The sequence below is a fragment of the Eretmochelys imbricata genome, chromosome 3 (genome assembly GCF_965152235.1).
Source record: "Eretmochelys imbricata isolate rEreImb1 chromosome 3, rEreImb1.hap1, whole genome shotgun sequence".
NCBI classification, from domain to species: Eukaryota; Metazoa; Chordata; order Testudines; family Cheloniidae; genus Eretmochelys; species Eretmochelys imbricata.
Genome location: NC_135574.1, coordinates 28,534,156 through 28,561,338, shown reverse-complemented (window position 1 = coordinate 28,561,338; position 27,183 = coordinate 28,534,156). Strand labels below are relative to the sequence as shown.

General features: G+C 40.9%; 1 protein-coding gene across 1 annotated transcript; it reads left to right on the top strand.

The window, feature by feature from the left end:
* The first annotated feature begins 7,123 nt into the window (after positions 1-7,123).
* TRIB2 (tribbles pseudokinase 2) lies at positions 7,124-26,781 on the top strand. The gene is made up of 3 exons (XM_077811554.1): positions 7,124-7,393; positions 11,362-11,654; positions 26,256-26,781. The coding sequence occupies exons 1-3, from the start codon at positions 7,124-7,126 to the stop codon at positions 26,722-26,724; spliced, it is 1,032 nt and encodes a 343-aa protein (XP_077667680.1). The 3' UTR covers positions 26,725-26,781.
* Positions 26,782-27,183: the final 402 nt, after the last annotated feature.

Genomic DNA, 27,183 nt, shown 5'->3' with positions numbered 1-27,183 from the left:
AGTAGATCCATGGGATAATGTCCCAAAGATATAAAGCTACCTGGAAGCTACCCTAGAAATAGTTTTATAACAGATACCATCCCCAAATTAATTTACTTAGTAGAAGGGGGGACATGAGTTATATTTTTAAAGCGAGTTATCTTCAGAATTATTAGGAGATCATGATAATCTAAATATTTTCTTACTGGGCATATAATTTATGAGTTATTTGGCATTATTGTTTCCAGATATCATGGCCTAGCATAATGCAACACTGAAAAACAATGTCTATGTTATATTGGATGAGAAAATATAATAACACACTATTACCTAACACTACGAGAGCTCCCTTCTTACAAGAATCTCCAAGGACTTTACAAAGCTGGGCTAAGTATTGATATCCCAATTTGTGTGGACAGGGAGACTGAAGCCAAGACAAATTAAGTGACTTGTCCAATGACACACAGTAAATAGGAGTACAGTCAGAACTATAACTCAGGGCTTTTGGTCCCCAGTCTCCTGCCTGTCTCACTAATAAATAAATAAAGCAGAAGTTAGGAATTGTAAAAAGTTGATAAGGGAAGCCAACGGACACAAGGAGAAATCTATGGCCAGCAGAGATAAGCACACTAAGGAGTTTTTAAAAATATATTTGCAATAAAAAGAATTCTGACAATGGTATTAGATAGAAATGGTAGAATTATCAAGAATGATGCAGAAAAGGCAGAAATGTTCAATAAATATTTCTGTTCTGTATTTGGGGAAGAAACAGATTGTATAGTCTCAACATATGGTGATGAGATCACTCTTTCCATCCCAGTAGTATTTTTGGATGATGTTAAACAGCAGCAACTAAGGTCAGACATTTTAAAATCAACAGGTAACTAGCATCCAAGAGTTTTACAAGAGTTGGCTGAGAAGCTTGCTGAACTGTTAATGTTGATTTTCAATAAGTGTAGGAATACTGGAGAAATTCCAGAAGACTGGAAGAAAGCTAATGTTATATCAATTTTTGAAAAGGGTAAATGGGATAACCCGGGTGATTATAGGCCTGTCAGCCTGACATCAATCCTGGACAAGATAATATAGCAGCTGCTACGGAACTTGATTTTTAAAGGAATAAAGCAATGTAATCAATGCAATTCAACATATGTTTATAGAAAATACATCCTATCAAACTAACTTGATATTTTTTATAAGATTATATGTTTGGCTGATAAAGATAATAGTGTTGATATAATAAACTTAGACTTCTGTCAGGCATATAACTTAGTACAGCAGAACACTTTGATTAAAAAACTAGAACGATACAACTGGAACACACTAAATGTATTCAAAACCTGGCTAACTGATAGGTCTTAAAATTAAATTGCCAATGGGGAATCATCATCAAGTGGGTGTTTTTCCAGTGGGGTTCCACAGGGATCAGTTCTTGGCTCATGCTAGTTAACATACAAAACATAAAATTGTCACTGATAAAGTTTGCAGATGACACACAAATTGGGGGAGTGGTACATAATGAAGAGGATAGATCACTGGTTCAGAGCAGTCTGGATCTATGGTAAAATGGGCGCAAGCAAACATGTATTTTAATACAGTTAGATGTAAATGTATACATCCAGGAACAAAAAATGTAGGCCATACTTACAGGACTGGGGTGGAGGTGTGTCTAACCTGGAAAACTAACTCTGAAAAAGATTTACAAGTTATAGTGCATAAAAGAGTTAATGTGATCCTGGGATGCATAAACGAGAATCTCAAGAAGGAGTGGAAAGGGTATTTTACCTCTGTATTTAGCCCTGGTGCAACTGCTGCCAGAATACTGTGTCCATTTCTCATGCCCGCAATTCAAGAAGGATGTTGATAAAGAGGGTTCAGAGAAGACCCACAAGAATGATTAAAGGATTAGAAAGCATGCCATATAGTGATAGACTCAAAGAGTTCAATCTATTTAGATTAACCAAGAGAAAGTTAATGCGTGACTTGATTACAGTCTATAAGTATGTACATGGGGAACAAATATTTAATAATGGGTTCTTCAATTTAGCAGAGAGAAGTATAACATGATCCAGTGGGTGGAAGTTGAAGCTAGACAAATTCCGATGAGAAATAAGATGTAAATTTTTGTCAGTGAGGTGATAACTCATTGGAACAATTTACCGAGGGCTGTGGTGGACTCTCCATCGCTGACAATTGTTAAACGAAGTATGCAGAGGCATCAACTTTGAGATTTCTCTGGGGGTGCTGGACCCCTGCTCCACCCCTTCCCTCAAACCTCCACCCCTGCCCTGCCTCTTCCTGCCCCTGTTCCGCCCCCTCCCCACCAGCCCCTCCCACACGCTGCTAAACAGCTGATTGTGGCGGGTGGGAGGGGCTAGAAGGGAGGTGGAGAAGCTGATCGGCAGGGCCACTGGTAGTGGGGGAAGCACTGGGCAGGAAGGGGGAGGAACTGATTCGTGAGGCTGCTGATGGGGCTGAGCACCCACTATTTTTTTCCTGTAGGTGCTCCAGTCCCAGAGCACCCATGGATTTGGCACCTATGCAAGACTGGATGTTCTTCTAAAAGATACGCTCTAGGAATTACTTTGAGGAAGTTCTATGCCTTGTGCTATATGGGAGGTCAAACTAGATGGTCAAAATGGTCCCTTCTGGCCTTGGAAGCTATAAACACCACAGCTGTACCGCTAAGAGAGGCAGCACTATCAACCTGGTTAGAGTAGAGAAATAAGCCCCAGGAGCTGAGTTGTGCTGTAGGCTATTCCCTTTACTTGCTCTCCAGCATTGGATAAGACTGTCACAGAGTGGCTGGCCCTTTAAAAGAAGTTGAGCCCAGCTTCACCTGGGACAGATTACTACCTCCCAGCTAAGACTGATTGGCTTGGGATCATGTAATTATAAAAGCCAGCAACTAGGCAAGTGTGGGTTAGAGAGTTATAACAGGCTCCTGTAGGAGACTCAGGTTGGTCTCTGTGGTATGGAGAACCAGACAGACAATCAATAAGTGGATTGGGGAAGAATTTCTGGTAATGTGGGGGGCTCTGACAAGGAAGTTCTTGGGTCAGGGGAAGGGTAGCTGTGAGATTTATGCTGAACTCTTATTTTGGGGGTTGCTACAGATTGTTGGTGTAACCAATAAATGTTGCCCTGAAGAAAGGCTCTTAATGGACCTTGAATGTGATGTTTAATCCCTCCCGGACTGGGGAGACAGACCAGCAGCTTACAAACACTCAGTCTTCTATCAGTTCCACCAAGTTTTACACAGATGTTACTCAATGGAGTAACTTTCATGTGAATAGAGATTAAAAGAACTTCTTTATTTTAGAAAATAAACAAATAGGAGACAGGGTAAAAAAGCATTAAAACTATGGCCCAGAGGGGAAGTAGGGTGGTAGGGTTAGTTCTCTCATTTTCACTACATAAGAATTAGGGGACACTGAGTGGATTTGAAGGATGGTAAATTCAAAACTGATTAAAGGAAATATATTTTCATTCAGAGCATAAGGAGACTATGGAACTCATTGCACAAGGTATCACTGAGGCCAAGAACTTTAAATACTTAAAGAGATTAGGCATTTGTATGGCCAACACAGCTATTCAGAATGATCAGTTTTAATGCTACAGTTTTTGAAGGAATATAAAATATCATGTTTTAGGGTGTAAAACACGCTCTAATTACTAGGAACTCTATTTTTTTTCTGGGGCAGAGCATCCCACATCTACCTGCTGAAAGATTTCTTACACCTTCTTCTGAAGCTTCTGGTGCTGGCCACTCTCAAACACAGCATACTGGACTAGATGGATCACAGGTCTGATCCAGCATGGTTATTTTTATGTTCCTATTATCCTCTTGAGGCAACCCCTTTAGGTCAAGGTTGATCTGTCTTGGCTTGACTTGCGATGCTGCTCCTCGCTTCTGCATCTGTTCTGTTCGTAGAGGATACCACCACTGGGCTGTGAATTCAGAACCTTCCCTGAATGGTAAATGAGCTTTCAGGTAATTTTTTATTTATAATAGACCCTCTCCCCAAGGTGCCTGGGGTACCAAACAATATTAAACACATAATACAAGTTGCTATCATTAAATCTTCAGAAGAGAAGAACAAACTGACTAAGGATCTAACGATGGAACATGGAGACATTGAGAAAACTTATACTAGTGGTGGTTCTAAACTGTGCGTGGTATTTCAGGAGAAATGAGAGGTGAACTTCACAAACTGTTGCAAATTAGCGGCTATCCTCTTTTCTCCCTTACCTCCTCCCCTAAACAAAGGAATTGATATTTACAAGGGATTAAGCCCTGCAGTTTCCTCAGGCCTGTACAGGATTTTGGCCCAAGGTTAGGCATATCCATTTTCAATATTTTTATTATATCTACATTTTTGGTACATTAACAGGGGATAGCTGCAGCTCAGAGCTTTTCTGGGATAACACAAGACCCAAACCACCCTGGAGGGAATAAGTGAAGCGGAAGGGGTGCTGGCTTAGAAAAAGCTCTTGCTAAAATGTTTTCCAAATGTCTCTTTCCCCTGCAAATACCAACACCTCCCTGTGGATCCATTTACAGCCTATATGCTGCATTCATTACAATGTATTTCTTGAGTGCAAAAGTCAAGATAAATTCTCCTATACTGGGGTTATTTAAAGTTTGTTAGAATACCCCAAGTTTTTGCCAAGAACTGTGTCACAAAGGTCATTGCCCCAAACAGTGGATGCTGTCTCCCAGTTAATAACCCTCTCATCTGTCACAACAAAATCCTGAGCAGGATTTGAGCAGTGAATGCCCAGTTTGTATTGCCCTACATTGCATCGCCTCACTGCTGCACGGCAAAACCATTTCCATTTTCTGTTGCATGCGGCTGCCTTTCACGCCTGGATTGCACTCTTCTGCTTTTAACACTGCTCCCTTTGCTGGCTCCAGAATTGTCAGGAAGCCAAACTCGAGGGAGAAAACATTGGGCTTGGGGAGCTATTCATTAAACTTTATATACATCCAAAATCAGTTGTAAAAACAGAGGCGTTTTAACAAGGAAAAGGAACCCCACTTGTGCTTCGAGGCTGACTCATTCATAGGTTCCTCTGTGTAATACAAATGAGTTTGCTCTCGCTACCTTCCCCTCCCCCCACAACACCTTTCAGGGTTGGAATGGTGATTAAACTAGTCCTGGAGTGAGGGCAACTCCTCCCACTTAATGACACTGGGAAGTCACTGCTGGTGCTTGCTTCAATCTGTTAAGACCCATGTTGCTTGGAAAAACTGATTTCTTCATTGAGGAAAAAAAGAAAAGAAAAAGCCTTGGGCGCCTATGGCCGCATCTAACACACACACAGCGTTCATGCTTGCAAAGGGGGGAAATGGTGGGTTCTTATTTAAGGAGCGTTTATTCCATTTTTATTAAGGACAAAATCTATTCAAAAAAGGTTAAGAAGCCACCCCCAACCGCAAGGTTCACGCAGTTTCCAACCAGACTATACCAGATGCCAGGCAAACAAAACGAGCGGAAAGCAGAGGTCAGTGAAACTCGACAGGCCCAGATCCCAGCATTGACTCAGGCAGCTCCAGTGACTTGCCAGCCGCAGCTACAAAGCGCTCACACAGCTCCTATTTCACAGCCTGCGCTGCGGAAGGATATTTCACCTTGTTTACCCTGAAACCGGCTCATTCAGTGAGAGAGTGAGTGGAGGTGGGGAGGGAAGAGACTGGGGGGCAGGGCGGGTTGGCAGGCTCGCTCTGTGATTGATGGTGCCTTGGCTCAATGAGGAGGCGGCTCAGGGTGGGGTGGGCTTCTCCTCTGAGCCAGTCTGCCGTGCGGCGGCGGGGATTGTGCAGTCAGCCTTTGCACTGGGGCACGGTGTAAATGTGCTGCGGGAGCTGCTGACATTGAGTAGTGAGGCATAGCGCGAGCTAGAGAGAGAATCCCAGCCACGTAAGTAGCTATTAATACATGGTGGAGGGATGATGCCTTGCTGAAAGGGATCGGCCCGGCCATCCCTTTCTTCCCCCTTCTCCTGCCTCTAGGAAATATATCAGATCCCGGCAATATTTTTTTTTTTGAGAGAGAGAGTGATTGCAATTTCTCTTCCCCCGCCCTGCACATTCCCCCACCCCAGAGAAAGGAAACCACCAGGATTTTTTCCCCCTGCAGTTTGTTTTGTTTTCTTTTGTGCGTGAATTCTATTAAAGCGCCTGGAGGCCCTGCGAGAAAACACACGGGGGGAAAAAAACAACAAAAAAACCCCTCGTGCAATGGATATCTAAGACTTTTGATCGTGTCCTTGATTGCACTTTTTCTTTGATTAAAACAACAAAAATCTTGCGTTGCATAATTTTGTGGATATTTGTGCACATTTGGTTTTGGTTTTGCAGTTCACTCTGTTGGGGGGGAAAAAAATCCGACGCAAACCGAAGTGTTTGTGCAGGTTTTTTTATAGCTATACTGTCTCTTTTGTCGGCTCTGCTGCTGCCGCTGACCGCTCTTTTAAGTTAAATGCTCCCTCTATTTTTTGGTGAATTTCTGGATAGCCCTTGCTATCAGAGGAAAGGTTCAGACGCCATCTACAGTTAAAACGTAGGCAACTTTCTTTTTTTCCCTTTCGCCTTGTATTAAAAAGAGAGAAAGAGAAAGGACAATCCAGTCCTTTATGCAGCACGTTACTTAACCTTTTTGGGGTTGAGCGAATTAAAAATTTTAGTGGGCGTTTAGGACACCAGAGACTGATACCGAATCAGCCTCCCCCTTCCTTTCCCCCCCTCTTTGCTCTATTTATATTGCAGCCTCCCTGCGAGGCTGGGTTCGAAAACCGAACGTTGCAGCTCTCCACGTTCTCAAATTAGTTACTTTGTTGCTCTCTGAAAAAGACAAAACCCAACAGTCAAACGAGTCTGTTGCCGTACAAGAAACAAAAGGACCTCCGGCTAAATCCTCTTTCTCTGATCACACGGGTCTCAGCACGCTGCTCTGAAGCTGATCTGCTTGCAAAACAATTGCTTTGATATTATTGTGGGTTATTATTTTTGGTACTATTAATCTACGTAACCCACCCCCTTTAAAAACAACAGAAAGGCAGCTGCAGCTGGACTGGCAAGTGACTGATCTTCTTAACTCAGGGGTTTGGTATATAACTTTGGTTGGTTCTTTCAATACCCATGAACATACAAAGGTCAACCCCTATCACAATAGCGCGATATGGGAGACCTCGGAATAAAAACCAGGATTTTGAAGAACTCTCGTCTATAAGATCTACCGAGCCAAGCCAGAGTTTTAGTCCGAACCTAGGCTCTCCGAGCCCGCCAGAGACTCCTAACTTGTCGCATTGCGTTTCTTGCATCGGGAAATACTTATTGTTGGAGCCTCTTGAGGGAGACCACGTTTTCCGAGCCGTGCATTTGCACAGTGGAGAGGAGCTGGTTTGCAAGGTAACACCTTTCTCCATTATTATCTTTTTAAACAGATCGTGTATTGATTTATATTTGACCGGATAGCCAACTAATATCGACTAGCTCGATTGTTAGATCAGTTTAAACCCAAACCCCAAACGAACAGAATTAAACAGGCACCCAGTAACTTTCCCCCTCACTCCAGACAATGGCCACGTTATAACGGTGGCCTGGAGCCAAGCTGCCTTCTACCCAAGATGAACTGTACTAGGAAGAACCATCTTTTATATATGTTTAAATGTTAGTTTGATTATGCTATAACCTGATCCTTCCCCATTCTCTCTTCAAAATGGAGCCCCCTGCTAATTTGAAGATACTGTGTTGTGTCTGTCTTTATTTCTTCAGTTTGAAACCCTTGCAAGTTGTAGACAGCTTTGTCTGAAAAGTGATTAAAAATCCACCTGGAATTAATCCTGCTGAGCTCTGAGCCTTCTTTGTTGAGGAGGTTGGTTGTAAATAGCATCCTCCCCCGTTGCACAATTCAGCAAGAATAAAAGCTGTACACCTACGTTTTTTTAGAAGAGCAGACAAAATACCTAAGCCACTCTTTGTAGACTGCCTGCTTTTCAACACCCCCTCCCCCATTTTCTTTTAACATTCGAAGGTGACCCATGGGAAAAGGAAACCCACATGCCTGCACTTCTATCAAGCGATGCATTTCCCTTTCAAGCTGAGGGAATATTTCCCCCCCTTTGTTCCTAAACTGCACTGGTTACATTTTTCATTGTCTCTGGTGCATTATATGCTCATTCACGTAAGCAATAGTAGTGTGACTATATAGCAAATTGCAACCCTGCAACATGCACTTTAATGCTTGTATTGTTCCCAAAATATATGATTATGCCATTTAGCAATCTTTTTTAAATTTCTGGTGTTGAGTTGTCTCTGTAATGAACAATAGACAGACACTCATTATTTAAAGGATTGGTCATAACATTGTTGGTTATTGCATACTTTTAAATTTGATTCACAAGAAGTTATGGACTAGCATATATTGCAAGGGGGGGGTGTGCTAATTTACTCCTTGCATCTATTTGTAAAACATTTTGATTCAGAGGGTAATGTAAATGGACGCCCCAGTTATGAGTCATAAACCCTGATTTTAATGAAGATTTAGTTTACAATTGATTAGTTGGAGGAAAAAAAATTCTTTTGTCCTTGGAAGCTGAGTGATATTGCATGTTGTACATACGCATACATTATGTTGCCAAAATAAATACAAGTTGAAATAGAATTTCTAGAATGAAAGCTCCATTCCTTACTGTAGAATAGAGCTACATATTAGGACAGTTGCATTGTCTTATGAAATAAGGGTATCCTGCTGATTCTCTGTATGAAATTATATAAAAACTTGAATGGCCAGTAGTAATTTCATTGCTGTGCTCTATTTTTAGCAAGTTTTTTCTCCCTTATCTGCAAGCCTTGCAGCCTTTCAGGATATTTTTATGGCAGACTGCAGCAAAATTTCAGTTCCTCAAAGGGTTAATTTGTTTTGTTTTCCCATTGAGCCGTACACTCTTAAGATGCTTGAGTTTTTTAAAACTTTACACCATTCAATTAACTTGCCTTGAATCTCTAGTTTGACTGAGGAGTTATCACATTCCTAAATTTACCTCAATTAATGCATACTTTAAAACACCCTACAGTTGCATGACTCCTATTTGACAAATATCCTCCCTGTTAAGAAAGCTAACAAGTTTTACTGACTGGTATCCTACTGAGATAGTCTTAAGTAATTTCTTGCGTGGGCACAGGGTGAGATAGCACACACATCCTGATAGTGGGTGCAACCAAATGAATCTGAACATCAGTTGTACAAATGCCATTCATTAGTTGCTTCTGGGTTCAGTGGCATTTGAACAATATGTGTGCTCACTTCCCCTTGCTAACAAGAACTAAATCAGACTGCTGTTTATTGAACTGTGTTGAACTGTGTCCAGGGATATTACATAGGTTGATTACAAAAAAGCCCTTTATAAAAAAACTTCTGGATAGTGACAGTATGATAGTACTTTAAAAAAAGCAAAACACATATGGTCTCTTGTCTTACATCAGAGATCTACTTGATCAGTGTTCCCTCAGAACTATGGAGTATAACATAGGTGGTGGTTGATGTTTTTTTAAGGACACTACAATTGCATGAGGATTGTGGAAATGGTATTTCAAATGAAGACAGTTAAAGTAATGGGAGGTTATGAAAGTCCTTTTTCATTGTTATGACAGCTACTTTTTAGTAATTCCAACCATTTCTAATGTGGGAGTTACTAAGTTTTTGAGACCTCAGCACAGATCCAAGTGTCAGTGAGTTTCCCTCTGGAATGAATTATGCAGTGGGGTTTTAGCAACAAACCCTGAGTGCTGCCTTTGTGGTTTATCATGTCACCAGAACCCCTTGATGCTAATCTTCCCTCTTATAAAATGAGTGGGGTCAGTTGGGCGTCTGCCTGTCTGAATGAATGTTGTCTGTGGTGGAGTATAGCAACACAGGTAAATATTTTTTTGGCCCATTTTGTCAAGTTTTTTTTTTTCTGCCATCTTGGAATCTCTCCTGGGGAAGGAATTTGTCAAAACTGTGCTTTGAAGCACTACAAACCTTAGTTTGTTTTAAAAGCTTTTTGTAAATTGTTGTTGAACCATGTCGTCAGATTTTAGTCTTAAAAGCTTTTAAAGCTTCAGAGGAAATGACAGTGATTGCCCCCCAAGGAGGCAAGCTAGGATATGAAAAACAATCATATTAATGGGAGTTTGGTTTAAGGATATACCAGCTTCTCTCAATGCTGTTAACTAAAACAATACAAAGAGTAGCCAGTTGCATCTCTAGTGGGACCAGATTACTGTTATGAAAGTAGCAGTACACCCCAGAGTGTGTTAGACAGTAATAGTGTTTCTCTGGTGCTGGAAACACTCACCCCTTCCTTTGTATCCTACAGTGCATCTGGGGCAATATAATAGTATAACAGTATAATATAATACATTCTTTGTCATCTGTTGCTCTACAGTAAGAAAGTGTAAGCATTCCATTGTTCTCTATGGAATCTTTCCACTGCTTTAGAGTTTTTAATTGACTCAAATACTGATTCATTCATAATCACTAGACTATAGTAACATTTTATATTTGGATTTCCCAGCATCCTTTATGCATTTTTATAGCCCATTCACAAGATCACTGATAACCTGCTTACTGTTAAAGCGACACTCAACTTTTAAAGGGACACTCAATTATATTTGCCCCAAGATTTAATTTTTTTTTTAAAGAAAGCTTGTATAAAGTCTAAAACCAGTATTTCCATAAAGTTTTTCTGACCTTTAAAACACAACTATTGCAAAACTGAGAATGTGAAAGTGAAACTGACTTCTCTGATTTTTCTTGTCAGCGATGAACATAAGTAAGAGGAAGTAAACAATATTAATGGTGACAGATTTGATTTTAAACATGAAAAATGTTAAGGCTTTAAGGAGTTAGTAAAATAGGTAAAGAGATTTGTTGGCTTTAGTTTGACAAGATCTCTTTAAGCACAAATCTCCACAGGTTGCTCATGGTCCCTGAGGTCTTAGTTGGCTTTCTTCAAACGGAAGGTTAATTTGATTACTTTTGAGGCCTGACATCTTTATATATAACTATGGCCCTCAAACCATAATGTAGAGTACAATTTGGGTTTAATCACATATTGGGTCTTCAAGCTATTCACTCTATTACTTCTGGAGAAAAACTTCTACCTAGCTTAGCATTCCCTTCCATGTAATGAGGTATAGTCTCTGGGTTGTTTTTTTTCCCCAACACCGTGCACAAATGCACATCTGACAATTCCACACATAGCAAGAAGAGTTGTAAAAGCAGTGTACATACACAACAACAAATTTCTGTACAGTGTTGAGTGCCAGATATAACTACCGCTTTGTACCTTTACGCTATCTTTAACCCTTGTTTTACTGTCATTGTCTTCTAGGTATTTGACATTGGTTGCTACCAAGAGTCATTAGCGCCGTGTTTTTGTTTACCTGCACACAACAGTATCAACCAAATTACTGAAATAATTCTTGGGGAGACAAAAGCATACGTGTTCTTTGAAAGAGGCTATGGGGATATGCATTCTTTTGTTCGTACCTGCAAGAAGCTTAAAGAAGAAGAGGCAGCAAAACTGTTCTACCAAATAGCTTCTGCTGTTTCGCACTGTCATGATGGTGGACTGGTTTTGCGGGATCTCAAACTGCGAAAATTTATCTTTAAGGATGAAGAAAGGTAAGAATCTTTTGCATGTTGGACTTGGGATTGCTGTTTGAATGGGTTAGTTTCTCTTCTCCTTGCTCTTCTACAGCCAGCAAATTCTAGGTTAAGGTTAATATTGCACTGGGTTCATTACTGTAACCCTATTTCTCTGTGGCTGATGAGGAGAAAAACCCTGCAGATGTGTGGAGGGAAGCCTGGTAAGGAAATGCTTTATTTAGGACAGTTTCCCTCCTTTCCTCATGCTCTACTAACATTCTGTCCTTGGAGCTGGGGAGCCATATTTGAAGTGGGTATACTTTTCTTCTAACAACTATGTGAGGATTTTGGAGCCAAGTAGTATGGATGTTTAGTATTGTTTCCAGAACCACCACCTCTGCACTGTGGAATCTCCATTGTCCTGAGTAGGGATTGGCTTCTGGAGGAAGAGGCTGGCTGCATAGAGAGAGGTTGTGTACATGGAGGAGAGAGTGTGCAGAGGCCTGTGGCAGATCCCCAAGATCTGTAGGATTTGGAGACTAAAGTTGCTGCCCATTCCTAACAGGAGTGGAGGGAAGAATTGGCTTAGTGGTTAAGGCACTGCACTGGGAAGTCTATTTTCTCCTTTTTGTGGCACAGACTTCCTTCGTGGCCTGCATTTACATAAAAGGTCTATGGTGGTTGGGTGTGTCAACTTTTGAGTGCTCAACTTGAGATTCATGAGGCCTGATTTTTCAAAGCTGCTAAGTATCCACAGCCCCCACTGACTTCACTTACAGTTCAGGGCCCTGAGGCCCTCATGGGATTTGGCCTTTGGAGATCCACCAGGAAGGGGATTGAAGCTGACAAGAACCCTAGACTCTTTGAGGAGAACTCTCAGCATTGTTAATACCGTTTGACCAGAAGTGGCAAGGACAGTGCAGTGATAGCATTGCTTCTGTGTGTGTCATGTGACAGCAACAAAGTTAGACTCCTGCACTGTTTGGTGGGTGGCGCACTTGAGGAGCAGAGTTGTTGTAATGCTGGTTTTGGAGGACCAACTTTTTTTTCTTCCTATCTCCTTACTTTTGTGGTGAGATGGTTCTGGATATAAGTAGATGAAGGGGAAGCAGACTTCAGGCCCTTGAAGGTTAGAATCCTTTCCCTGTGGCTACCAGTTCCCATTAATTGTGTTCCATCATGCATTTCGGTAGTGATTTCTCACGCATTGAGCCCTGCTGGAGCAGTGTGGAACATGGGAGAAATATTAAACTTGAAGGTGACTTTCAAAGGATTTAAAATAAAAGGGAATGGAAAGAGGTGGAGCTTTGTGCGTTACCTTTTTTATGATGTGTATTGTGTTGGTTCCCCCCTTTTTCTTATTTCATGCAGAGGATTTATGCCTACTTAGCTGCAGGCTGACCCAAAAGATGGAGGGGCCACACCAAAAAGGCATAGAGGCAACAGTCTGCTGAGAAGTGCAGTCCTCATCCCCAGCTACTGGAAACAGGGTGTGGGGGGTGTTATTCCCAAAAGGCTGTCCTTGATCCTGTTTGGGGGGCTTCCTCTTTCAAATCAGTCCTGGCTGATAGACTTCTGATTAGTTTGAAACCCTTTAGCTGGCTCCTGGGAGAGAGAGGGAGTTCTCTTTCTCTACACCAGAGTCACTTCTAAGTTTTCTGTTTCTCTAACCTTCCAGTCCTGTGATTCTGTTGAGTGTTTGCCTGTTCTTCTACTCAAGCTGTAGCAGAGTGAAATTGGCATTTTCACTGCTGTGTGTAGGATTTTCAGTTGCTTTAATGGAATAGGTCAGTGTCTTGTCAGTTTCATTTTTGTGGCTGTTCAGGAAAGCTATGAGTAGCAGTAAAGGCACTTGAGAGATCCATCTGCAGGCTGAGGAACACAGTGCTGCATCTATTCAGATTTGTAAGTTTCTCCTCAACTATGAGGAATAGAAACGTTCTCTTTTTTCTAATTAGAGTTTTATGGGTACCGTCAACTTAAAACTGAAATTTAAATTTTGTAAAAACAGGCTTTTAATAAAACCTAAGACAAACAGAAATATTTTCATATTTAATTCCCACATAAACAATTATTTAAAAACAAATAGCTCTTCTCCATTTTCCCCACCACTGCAATACATAAGTTCCGGGTGATGGAGCTTCTAGTCTTAAGGGAAAGGGGCACTAGTGATTAACACTGGGTCCAGTCTGAGATAAGTGCAAAATGGAAACAATTGGGTTTTTGGAATTGTCACTGTTAATTTTATTATTAATAAATAGTTATATCACAATAGCACATAGAGGCTTAGTTTACAAGTATAGTAAGAAAACTTACATATGGTATTTTAAATTGGCAGTCTCATTTTTACTCTGTTAATAAAAAAAAAAATTTGCACAGAGAATATAATATGCTCACAACAGGTGTGGTTATATATTGTAGTCAGTGGATGTTGATCAATGGGAGCAGAGTTACTATGGAACTTTGCCCTTTGGAAATCCTGCACTAAATGCTTCCCAAGATCTGACTACATTATAAGGCACAAGGCCAAGTATAGGTATGTGCTACAATAGCACTGCTTTATTGTTAACATTAACTGGAGGGTCAAAAAACGGTCAATTATTAACTAAAAGAGAACGTTCCTTCTAGTTTTTAAAATACCATACGCTTAGAGATGAAAAAGCTGTTGCTAGTTACTTTTAAGCCAGTAATAAGAAAATTAATTTTCATCCAGCTATGTCAGAGTGATTTACAAACATTAAATGTATTATAACCATTCCTCATCTGAACAAATTTGAGACAGTCGGGTGAAACAGATAGTGAAAGGCAGAAAGAGAAGAACTAGATTCTGTTTTTATTTTTCTTCACATGCTCCAAACCATCAGAACGCAATCAGTCATCAGTTCCAGTCTGCTGCTGCTGCTGTATTTGCTCAACTTCTTAGTTCACTGAAGATGTTGCAGAGTGTGTCATTCGGTGACATCCAAAATACCAGGCATTTCAAACAAGGCTGCTAGTGCTTGTGATGTTGCTTTCTGAGAAACATCATCACAGAAACCAGCAGCCTGCTTGGAATGCATGGTATTTTGGTTGTCGCAGATTGCTGCTGTCTGCGACATTTGTAATGAACCAGGAAGTAGGAGAAGGCAAATCTTGCAATTTTACATCTTTTTTTTTTTTTTTTTATGTCTGCTAAATAACTTGGGCTTCTCTTCTCTCCTCCCCCTCCCACTGTTGTTTAATTGGGATCCTTCTGCACAGATTTCTGTTCCAAATTGTTTTCATGTTTGTTTTTGCAATTCATCTTTAATATATACACACACACACACACTTACCCCTGTTAAACTTTTCCGTAGTTAAAAGAAAAAAAAAAAAGGAGCATTTGTGGCACCTTAGAGACTAACTAATTTATTTGAGCATAAGCTTTCATGAGCTACTTCATCGGATGCATCCGATGAAGTGAGCTGTAGCTCCCGAAAGCTTATGCTCAAATAAATTGGTTAGTCTCTAAGGTGCCACAAGTACTCCTTTTCTTTTTGCGAATACAGACTAACACGGCTGCTACTCTGAAACCGTTCCCTTAGTTGAAGACCATCTGACCTTTTTATTTCTGTAGAAACAAGATCGGAACAGTAGCATATAGCCAGCACTTGAGTGAAAACTCTCCCACTTTTTGGCTGCTTTTAGCTGAGAGCTGCAAAAGCAACTGATGACTAGGAACCAGATCAATAAATCTGTGTATTCTTCAGAAATAGTTCAAATTCATTTTAAAAAAAAAAAATCAATTTCAGAGTTTCTTAGTGCCTACTCCTCTTTGGGCCTAATGGTGTCTAGGAATACATAACCAAGTCCTAACACTTGAAGTTCTATTAAAAACATGCACAGTTGGAACCTTTCTTGCCCTTTCTGAACCTGTATAACAGCTGTAAATTAGAAAGATGTAGGGTTTCAATCCAGCAAGGTGTACTGAGTGCCCTTAACTCCCACTGACCTCAGTGGCAGTTGAGGGTGCTCAGCACCTCATAGGATTGAGCCCTAATTCCATTAATGACAATCTGGTGATATTCTAAAGCAAAGCTAGAATGTGATGGTGCATTAAGTTTCACATGTTGTGCTTAGGATTCAATTTAAAGACCTCATAATCTACAATTACTGTTGCACAGTTAAAATTAAACAAAAAAAAATGGGAAGAGTGATAGATTTATTTTCCCCCAGTGGTTATTACATCTGTCAACTTCATTTGGAGTTTTGGGGGCTTAGCACTTCTGCAAATCCGGCCCTAGGGTCTTACAGCTGTGTTAATTTATCCAGCTTTGAGAGCCTACGTATCTGAGCATTGTTAATTGAATTCTATGAGATATACAGATATGCACTGTAGTCAGGGTAATGTTACGGTAGAGTACAAGAGTACTTTTGCGTTTCCTGACCTGAACTATGCAATCAACTGTTTTATTTAACATAAGATTTTTTGCATTTAATTTACCCTTTTTAAATGCAAATTGTCAGGGTGAAATGGACTGAGCTTAATGTTAGGATTTCAAAGTTAGTCTTTTAAATTCATACCTCATCTCTGAAGAAGTAAAGCCCTTTAAGATGCTGCTATGTGGGTGGAAACACTTAGTAAGGCCGGGTTAGAGAGCAGCTTCACATCTGTTTACGTAGTGAGAGATGTGACTTCACTATATACAATTCAGGGCTAGACTTTCAAAACAGCTCAGCTTCCATGTAGGAGCTGACCAACTTTTTTTTTTTGTTTTGGCGCCTAATTGGGAGCTCCGTTGGGTGCCCTGTGCTTTTAAAAATGGTCCTTACATTTTAATTTAAAAAAAATGGACTGCTGTGGAATACCACAAAAATAGTTGACACACACTAACAGCACAAGATGTGCAATACCACCTCTCCCTCTTACACAGAGAGAGGCAGGCAGGTTGTTGTTTTATAGGTTTGTGGGGCTTTATGTATGCTCATGTCATGAGATATTTTTCACCTATAAACTGACCTAGCAGCATACTCTGTGCCTATGGGCAGAGGAAATGTGCAGTTCTCCCAGCTGTTTCTCCCCCCAATGATGTCACAGAATGGTAGAGTCTTCATTGGACTGTGCTAAAAACTGCTGTGTGCCCAGTATTGCTGTATATGTATTAAAGTAATTCATCAGTTTTATATAAAACATAATTGTTCCAGGAGGAGCCACACTGAAGATTTAAGAATCAAATCAGTCTGTGTATGGAGCATGCTCTTTGCATTGGCTTTCCTAACACAAGTAACACTTCTCCTGTCAGGGAATTATTAATTTCTTTATAGCATTTTAAAGACTTTAATTATATTAAAATATTAGCAGTCATAATGTTTGAAGCATAACGATTTTGCACATTAATCATTGTTGTTGATAGGGAAAATTAAAATAATGTTGGTATTCCAGATATTGAATTTTTCCTTATTCTTCTAGTAAATATGGGAAATTGCATGCAGGTGAGAGTTAATCAAAATAATTATAACTTGACACTTCATCCTATACCAAGGCAACACATTGAGCACAATCCACTAATTTAGAAAGCCTGTGCTAGTGTAATAGGTATTTATTTGGTACAGTGAGCAGTTTTGTTTTGTTTTCTGGAACTGCTCATTTCCTTGGGGCTAGTGTATGCTGCTTTAAGGTAACCTAGTTCTGTTCTTTGGCATCCTAGCGCAGTAAAACTGATCCCACAGAAAATTGGAGCAGAGAGTTATTTTGCTGCATACTTGTTGTTAAGGCCAGGTCTACACTACAAATGTACATTTGGTATAACTACGTCACTATAATTCACATCCCTGAGTGACACGATTATACTTACCTCCCCTCCCCCCGTGTAGACAGCGCTATGTTAACCGGAGGGCTTCTCCTGTCAACATCGCTACCGCCTCTCACGGAGGTGGATTAACTATGCTGATTGGAGCAGCTCTCCCATTAGCACAGTAGCATCGTGACTGAAGCGCTGCAGCCGTACAGCTGTCCCGCTGCAGTATTTTAAGTGTAGACCTGCCGTAAGTGACTGTTTCTCTTATTTTGGGCAGTGCTGTTTCTTCGTCGCTCCACCCACCGTGCTTCCTCCCCCCATACTCCTGTCGAATTGCATTGCAGTCAGCTGGTTGAATTCTGGTGTTAGCAACCTTTAACCTTGCTTAGAACACACAGTGAACAAGCAAGCTTTCTAGGAGTTAGGGAAACTGTTTAAAGAGCTTTCCGTTGTAGCAATGGCAGTTGTGTAAACAGCTTTCTTAAAATAAAGATGCAGAAACAAAAGTAGGTTTCTTTTATCGGCTGCTCTATCATCCTTCATTAACCTAAACTGAGAGGAAAGGTGTAGCATTAAATAGTGTAACTTGAACTGTGGAGGGTCTAAGCATAGATCAAATTTCAACCCAGAAACTGAGGCTCTTCCTAATTATTTTGCCTTTGACAGTGTGTGGGAGGGTTGGATTGTGTCTTCCCAGGCAGTAAATCTCATTCATCAAACTTCAGATAAAAACCGGAACAGTTAAGTAACTTCTGTCAGCAGCGAGCTTCATGGTCCCTTTGCTCTCTGTGTCCTTTGATTGCTAAGCCTCCTTTTTGATCCAGATGTTTATACAATGCCTTTTTGCCAGAGCCCATGAACCAATCAACAAATCTTAAGCATCAGAATGTCCCTCTGAGGTAGGTAAATATTTTCCCCATTTTATAGACGTGAATGTGGTCATTGTGGTTGAGTGATTTGGCCAAGGTCACAAACGAGGGAGTAGCAGAAGCTGGGAATAGAAGCCAGCAGTCCCCTCTGCTGTTCTAATCACAGTACTGAAGCGCTGGTTACTGGAAGAGCATGGGAGCTCCAAATTGACCGGACAGTGATTAGAGAAGACTGGGTCCTCCAACAGGAGTTGACCATCCCTTGTGGAATATCTGCACCACTCCCACCTAGTTGGAAGGTGTTTTCCCCCTTTCTCCCTCCCACTTCCTCAGACCACCTCCCATCATTCCCACCTCCATAGCTATTTACCCCTTTCTCTTAGGGGTTTGTTACTCTTTAGTGCCTATGTGTCTCCACATTCTGTGCTTGAAGCACATAGACTGAATGAAGCATCATTTATGGGCACTCTCCTGTGATTGGCAGTCCTCTTCTTGGGTGTTTCAGACAAGTCAGCAAGTGGTGTACACCATGTTCCCTGAGAGGGCTGCTCTCCCTCACCTTGTGCTTAGGTGATAACATTGAATCAGTAGATTCCTGAATGAACTGTGTAATTCTGACCGTTGCTCAGCATTTTGTTTTGAATTCAAGTCAGTCACGTTTTAGTTACATTGCTGACTTTCTGCAGGGTTTTTGATGATGATAGTAAATAATTCCCCCCCCCCCCCCCCGGCAGGTTTTGATTACTGGACATTTGTTTCACTTTCCAAAATAAATATTTGGCCAGTATGCATGGCCTACATTTTCAGAAGTGACTAGTGGGTTTTTTTGGTTGCCCAGCTTGAGACACTGGAAAGGCGCTTGATTTTCAGGCCGTCTGCAGAACAGCACCCAGCATTTTGTGAAAACCAGCCTCTTGTAAAGTGTCTCAAATTGAGCACCCAAAATCTAGCCATTTTTCAAAACTAGGACTGTTTTGCATAGATCCAGTTTTGCTCAATGTAAGCTCTGGGTGCTCAGCACCTCTGAAGATCAGGCTGCTTATTTAGTGTGTCTTCTGGGGCAGTAAACTTGGGGTTAGTTCTTATGTTCCTTGTGGACAGCTATCTTAACTAAACCAAATGCCTGTCTTTGTTCCTTCCTGCCACTCCTGGCGTAAAAGGCTCTGGAGAACATGGTGGATATAGGTGCATAGAGATGCAAGTGGAGCCTTTTAAAACCATTGACCTCTAATGCGATCTAAGAAAGATAAAAGTGAGTTCAGGTAGCCACTTTATCCCAGATGCTTATCAAATAATGGAATCTTTGTGGTCTTGTAACAAAGTCTTATCCCTCGCTAAAAATAACCTGAGATCCTCTTCAGTTAGAAAAGTACAGAACTGGAACTACATTCCCTTTAGTGAAGGTCTTGTGTCCTAAATCTATAAGAACACAGACAAATGCATTATAAGGTATTCCTACTGCAGTATGCACTTGCAGACAGTACCATTGCATGGAATTCTGTTCAGATGCTATACAAACAAGATAGTGGGGCCACGTCATCCCTCCTGTGGGTTTATCCTGCATGAAGGGCAATCTGGGTCTGATTCTTGGCTAATGTGAGCTCAGCTGAAGTCAGTGGAGCTATGTCACTTTATACCAGCTAAGGGTCTGGCCCTAAATTTCTAAGCCATGCTCATCACCCTGGAATCTGAGCAACTGGGTTGAAGTTTGTACTTGCAGAGGCATTCTTCTAGGGATGGTGAGGGAATCTGCACAGTTCCCATCCCTGCATGGTGGTGGGGTGGTGGGAGAATCTTTCCATTCCTTTGGTAACAAGTATCCTCCTGCGCTGTCTGATCTCCCTCCCCCTTGGAAACACACAGGGACATTTTGTCAAGGATGAAAGCAGGTATGTTCGTTCTGACAGCATTAGTCCGACTTTACTTGCTGTACTCTGCGAGTGGTGTGGGGTCAGGCCAGTGGAGCTGGAGAGCTGCCAGCCTGTGCCTTCACTGTGTAGCCTAATCCCTACCAAAAGGGTTCTGTGACATAGGGGGAAGGAGGATTAATACTGAGAATGCAGCACTTCCCCTTCTGCACTCCATTGCTAAGTTGTTGCAGGGAGAGGGAGGGGCTGTCCCCTTTGCCCTGGGTAAGATAGCATGCTCTTTGGTGCAGAGATGAATTTTGAACTAAATTATGATATGCTCACTTTAGCAAATGTCCGGATTTAATAGTGCGTGTATCTAAAGTCGACATTCACTTCAAACTGCTGGCCTGGTTTGTTTAGAAGAAGTTCTTTTCTCTTATTTACAATAGTTCGCCACAGAAAATAGTGAGCAGTGCCAGCGTTTTCTCACTAATCTGATGGCACAGTCAGTTTGTGCTCAATTTTTACCTTTTAGAGTGAGCTGCTACTGAATTACCTTGATTGGATTTTCTTATTGGCTATGTGGGAGCAATTATTGATCCTGCCTGAGTAGTCGTTGTCCCTGGAGTGGGGAAAGAGTATGGCTCAACAACAGTCTCTCTGTCCAGCGAGAGCCAGGTCTGTGGGGGCCAAAGGAAATGCCATTCTATCCTCAGCCAGAATGATGTTGCCTATGACATGTGGTCATGTGAATGCCTTGTGTGTGTGGTCTAACCTAGGAAGGAGTCTTAGGATGGAAGATGTAATCTTTTCTCCTCCCCCCCCAAACTGTCATTTGATATTGGTTTGCTCTCTGGTGCATAACTATAGAGATGTGAACAGATAACAATAAAAATTGCTTTCTGATCTCTTGGATCAGAGGGCTACTGGCTAAATTACTGTCATTCCTGAACACCCACTCCCAACAGTGCTTCACTAGCAAGTGGATAATGTACCTATCAAGTTAGAAGTGAGAGTAGTTTCTTGCTGCTTCCTTGGAAGCAGCTGGTATTGGCTACTGGTGGGCCACTGGTCTGGTGCAGTATTGCAGTCCCTGTGTTCCTAAAACGTTAACGCTAGGTTCAGCTGCTGCAGCCAAGAAGTCCGTTTCAGTATACGCTGTTTTGGAGAAACATGAGACAGATGCCGTACTAATCACCCCTTCAGTTCACGCATGCCTTTCCGAGCTATAGGGCACCTCAGAAATACTCTTTCATTTCACAGTGTGTCTGTTGAATGTTCAGGTTTTTCCCTTAGTGGTAAAAATGAGCTTTGAGGCCTCTGAATAATTCCACTGATTCTAGTTCTGGAAATCCTGTTTGCTTTTTGGACAACATGAGAGAAGCTGGAGTGTGATTGCAGAGTTTCTGTGGCCCTGGCTTCTGTGTTAAAAGGCAGTGTAGTAATTTGTCAGTAATCCCCAAACTCTGCAGGGAAGAATAATGTGAATCACTGTGGAAAAAGTGTAGGCTGTATGATAACAAAGCCGTCTGCCAGGAATTGATGCCAACTCAGGAGGTTACATTGAAGAATCTTCTAGAAGAGGTTTAATTGATCAGGTTTTGTTACATTACTGAAGAGCAAAGTCTGAATGCAGTCAAGTAATGAATGGCATATTGATAAGAAATTCAGAGTGGTATTGTTTTTCTTGGGTTTCCCTGACGGTTTCTATGGGGACAAAGACGTATTTCCCGTCTGAGTACCACTGCTGCCCTCTGATTGCACTTCTGTGGTTTCATTCACCAGTAATGGGAAAGCATTCATAGGCAGAATAGCTTCCCCTTTTTAAGTAGCCTTGATTCAGGGTTGCATTTTTTTAATGCATTAGGCTAATGCAGTGTTTTATCAATGATCTGATAGATGCATAATGTTCTTTTTCCAAGTGCTTATTCAGTCTCTGCATTAAAACTTGAAATTCTGTACTGTAATTATGCAGGCCTTCACAAAAGTCTTTGTTGCACTACAGTATATGTAGAAAGTGACTCCCATCCGTCTTTGGCAATTGTGTACATCTGAACTTTTAGGGATTAATTTTGCATCAGCCATTCCTATAGTAATGTTTAAACATAGCTCCTTCTTCTGTCAGTAGTGGATTTACTGGGAGAAAGGAAGGATTTTTAACTGCAAAATTAATATTTTAATTTTCTTTTATTCCAAATTGGTAACAGCACAATGTGAAGAGTTTCAAAACTAATAATGAATTCTTTTTAAAATATTAGCTTTGAGACTGTCTCTTGCCTGCTAAGAATCAAATTTAGGCTTGTCTGTTTACTCTGAAACTGGATGACTTTCCCACCCTTTATGCAGAAACTTACATTTTCAGGAATGACTAGACACTCCAAAATTGCTATTGTGACTCTCCTTAAAAGGGCAAGTACTCATGCCTTCTAAAAATCAGGTCCCCTTTTAAAATGTTTTAAGTTAGACGCTCCAAAACTGAGGCATCCGAAATCACTTGTCACTTCTGAAAATGTAGGCCAGAATGTTTTTCTCCATTGCTTTAAGTACTTGGGAGGTCGGGTTTCTCTTTTCTCCACTGAATTCACTGATTGTGGGTCTTGGCATCTAAAGCATTTGGAAATACCTGCACATGTTCTCTGTCTGAGCGTAGACAGCTTTATCATAATGTGTTCTCCAATCGGTGAAAAATGTTCATTGTTGTAAATTTATGCTAGTCTTAGTGATCTTTCACAAAAGCAGCCTAGCTAAATAAAATGTCCAAGCAGTTCATGGTATGTGAGTAGGTACTAATTTACATTCAGTACACCTGATGTGTAAGAGCTTAAGAAAGCAAGCTGCTAGTTTTATACAAAGTGAAATGCAAATATACTAGCTTGCATGTTTGTTGATCACCTTCACAGAAGCACTGTGTCTAGCAAGGCCACCATTTCGTTGCTTTAATCATAAATAAAAAAAGAGAGTGAATGAGTGTGGGTGTAAAATATATATATATATATATATATATATATATATATATATATATATATATATATATATATAAGATTTCAAATCCACTCTGTTCAGAAGGATGAAAACATGGCTGTGTGCTTCATTCAGTCACAGATTATGGTGGAGCAAGCAAAAAATGGCCAGTTGCTCTTCAGTTTACTGGCTTAAACCAAACCTGCAATAGCATGCATATAGGGCTTGATCCTGTAATGCAGGGCACCTTGCATAAGGCTCAAGGTCATAGTACGGTTTTCCATTTCCAGCGTGTGTGTGCGTTGCTTGCTTTTATAATAAAGGAAGCCTCTTCTCTCATTGGATTCCTTATGAATCAAATATTTTTGAAGGGAGAGGAGCAGTCTTTCTGGTCCCACAGTGTCAGTTTTGTATGGCACCACTCAGTCACAAGAACATAAAGGCTTGGGAAGTCAAATAACTTGGTTTTAAAAAAACCCAAAAAACAACAACACAAAAATACTCACTAGTCTCTTTCTCTTTTTAATCCATAGCTCTATTGGAAATATAAAGTACGATAAGAGAATAAATACCATCTGAGTGTCAACAGCACAGGGAAACGCATACGGGTGTGTGTGTTGGATTCCCTCCCACAAGTTGCTTATAAATAGAATACGCCTCTCCAACCTGTGTGTGTGTGTGTATTTTACTCTCCACGAAGATGAACTGATGGCTTTGCAGCTTGGCAGTTTAGTGACTGAAGTGCACATCTGAGTAACTCTGCTCTACATCTTGGTGGAAAATGTGACAGGCTGCAGTGTTGGGACCACCTCTCATGTCTCTGCCTTCAGTTTCAGTCCCACTTTGCCCTCTGCTTTTCTCTCCTCTTTCATCTTCCCTCCTTTTCTATTCTCTTGTGTAGATATGGGAACAAGTGTATATTTAGGATTGCAGAGGGAATCCTACCTACATGTTTAGTCAGCTTCCCTCTTCAGCCCTTTTGGGCATAAAGAGCTTCTGAACTTGACACAGAAGGAAATTGGTTGTGATCTCTTAACTTTTCCTGTGTGAAGTACTACTGCGGTAGATTGTTGTTTGGAGTGCTAGAGGTTGGTTGCCTGTCCATCGCCACCAGAGGTGTCTATAAGCCGGCAATAGGTAGTTAATCAGGAAGCTGATGCATGGCACACATCCCATCACTGTGAACTAAGGGAGAAAACATTGGCCTATTTAATCATAGAATAAGGTGCCTTTATGTCCTGTATTTGGGAGCCAGGAATTCTGAATTAGGTATTTATGACTTCCTTATTCAAGGCACATTGCCAAAAGGGCTTTGACCTCAACTAGTAAATGTCTCTAGATGTTGAAATGGTCTCAGGGTGTCTGGAGAGTTTATAGAGCAGTCTGCTATATAGCACGTTTCAACAGTCTGCCCTGGTTGGTTCTACATATATAGCCCTGAACTGTTCTGGATCCAGTTCTAAAGCCAACGTGGGTCACGCTTGCCTTTACTACTCAAGCCCAAGCTAAGTTCTCCTCAGTAAATATTTAAGAACTAGGACTCCCATTTTGCGTCCTAATACTTATTAAAAAAGGTGTTTTCTAATGAGGGTCTGTGGCCTGCAGTCTGTTCGCAGCCCCACCTGTGAATGGTTTTGGAATACTGTCTTGTACAGGGCCTGTTCTGGTCCTGGGGCCTACCAGGGGCACAGCGCATAGAGCAATGATGGAAAGAGACTAGGACCATATTAGCTAATGTTCGGTTATGATCCCTGATGTGAATGTTTTACATTGAACACTGTCTCATAAAAGAAAATCCTGATAAATGTTATGTTTCTGTTCCATTCAGAGAAGGAGGATTCCAATGTGCTTGCATTATACTAAAACTGTTCCTAAACTACTTGTCATTACTGGCGAATAAAATCTATAGCCTAAAGAGTAACTACTGTCAGTGTCCCCTCTGTCAGTGAAAAGGGATCTCAACTTTAAATGTTATATAGATATGTATAGTTAGACTGTACTAATATAGTGATGTAACAAGGAAGCTTGGAGTCATTTTTCACTTTAGTTTGAAATAAAAGAGAATTTGCCACTGCAGAGTTTATTCTTGCATTGTACTAACAAGTGCATGACACTTCAGACATGAAGAGCTTCCAGTCTAGATACGCCATTTCTATGGTCATGCTGAAAATCATTTTTTGTTAATCTGTCCATCACAAAGAACTGTATTGCTTTATTTCTCTTGATTTCCCCTAAGCATAATAGTCTTGTTTTAATCTGTTAAATACCATTGTAACATACCTAGCTAATGTGATGCCATTTAAAGGAATGGTTGGGAAGACTTAAATTTTATTTGTATAGTTCATTCTTCCTGTATTGTGTGTTGGGGTTAAAGAGAAAAGATATTTTAGGGTGAGATTGTGATTTCATTACTCCGGTTGACTTCAGTGGAACTACTGATGTGAGTGACTGCTCACCAGTGTCAATAAGGGAGTTGTACTCTAGCCCTTAGCTGGTATGTCACTTTGTGGTCTGTATGCGGAAAAAGCTTTGTTCTCCTGCAAGTAGATTATTGTTGTACCAGCTGCTCCTTGATTCTGAGCTTTATCCTCTTTCAGATGTTACTTCAAACTCCCCTTCACCAAACACAGACTGTATGTAAATGCTTCCTCTGAAAAGTGTAGTCAATTTGTAATAAAAGAATTCTCTAGTTTTCATAAGCTAGAAGCTACCTCCTGACTTTCAGTGAACTCGGTAATTTCCCTCTGGAAACAAAGAAACTACCTTAACTTGCGTAATGAAAGGGGAAGAATCAATGCCACAAGAACAATCTAAAACACACTCCACTCCCGTTTGTTAGTTACAATCTTAGTGAACTTGGCAATGAAAGACTCCACCATACTCCTTTTAGCAAGAGCTTTGAAATGACTTCTCATGCGTGCCCTACTGTTAACTTAAGTCTTGTTACTAGAAAGTGTAGGCGCATATGATTGGGGTTATATTTATTCTCTCAATAAAATCAAATGTCTGAGTGGGAGGGAAGAGACAATGCACATGTTACTGCAAATAAAGGAAATCTTAGCCTAGGAATGGGGATTCCAAACTGATGCACCTTTTTTGATGATTGATTTTTCTGACGTATTATCATCATAATCATGTAATTGCAATAGTCTGGAATTCATCAGTGTGTTTAATGGTTGCCTCTATTTTCTTGCCCTACAGGACTAGAGTAAAATTGGAGAGTCTAGAAGATGCATATATTTTACGAGGAAATGATGACTCTCTTTCTGATAAGCATGGATGCCCGGCCTATGTGAGTCCAGAGATCTTGAACACAAATGGCAGCTACTCTGGCAAGGCAGCAGATGTATGGAGTCTAGGTGTCATGCTTTACACAATGTTAGTTGGACGCTATCCTTTCCATGACATTGAGCCTAGTTCTCTCTTCAGCAAGATCCGTCGTGGGCAATTTAACATTCCAGAGACTCTCTCCCCCAAGGCAAAATGCCTTATACGTAGCATACTGCGCCGGGAGCCATCGGAACGGCTGACTTCACAGGAAATTCTGGACCATCCCTGGTTTTCTACAGATTTTAATGTCTCTAATTCAGGATATGGTGCTAAGGAAGTATCAGATCAGCTGGTGCCTGATGTCAACATGGAAGAAGATTTGGACCCATTCTTTAACTGAGCACAAAGACTGGTGTTCAGAAGGTACAATGACGAGATATCCACATGAAGGAGTCCTTCCTGACCATGTTAAATCACATCCTGCATCAGCCTAGCTTGGTAGCGAAAGACACAAAAGATTCCTTGGTTTGAGAAGGAATCTCCACAAGGAGCTAATATAAACAAATGTAGCATGGGGACAGATTTGGGGGGAGGGAGCCTTGCTATCAGGTTAGATTGATTTGGAGGGGGACGGGGAAGGCAGCATGGAGCAATTGTAGCTTCTCACCTTTTGGAGCCAAGGAGGCTGACTGCACATGCCAATTCCAGTGCAGCTGTATCACTCCTATTTCTGTTTCATTAAAATAGTTGCAGTTCACAACAAGTAGAGAAACTTTTTGCCTCAACACGCATCTTGGCATCGCACTGTTAAATGTTTAACTTCAGCCATTATTCAGGGAAAGTACAATTGGCTATTTTT

Excerpts from the sequence above, each read along its gene's own strand:
- TRIB2 (XM_077811554.1), top strand. The coding sequence starts at position 7,124 with ATGAACATACAAAGGTCAACCCCTATCACAATAGCGCGATATGGGAGA. Across the intron at positions 7,394-11,361 it reads GAGAGGAGCTGGTTTGCAAG|GTATTTGACATTGGTTGCTA; the intron begins GTAACACCTTTC and ends ATTGTCTTCTAG. Across the intron at positions 11,655-26,255 it reads ATCTTTAAGGATGAAGAAAG|GACTAGAGTAAAATTGGAGA; the intron begins GTAAGAATCTTT and ends CTTGCCCTACAG.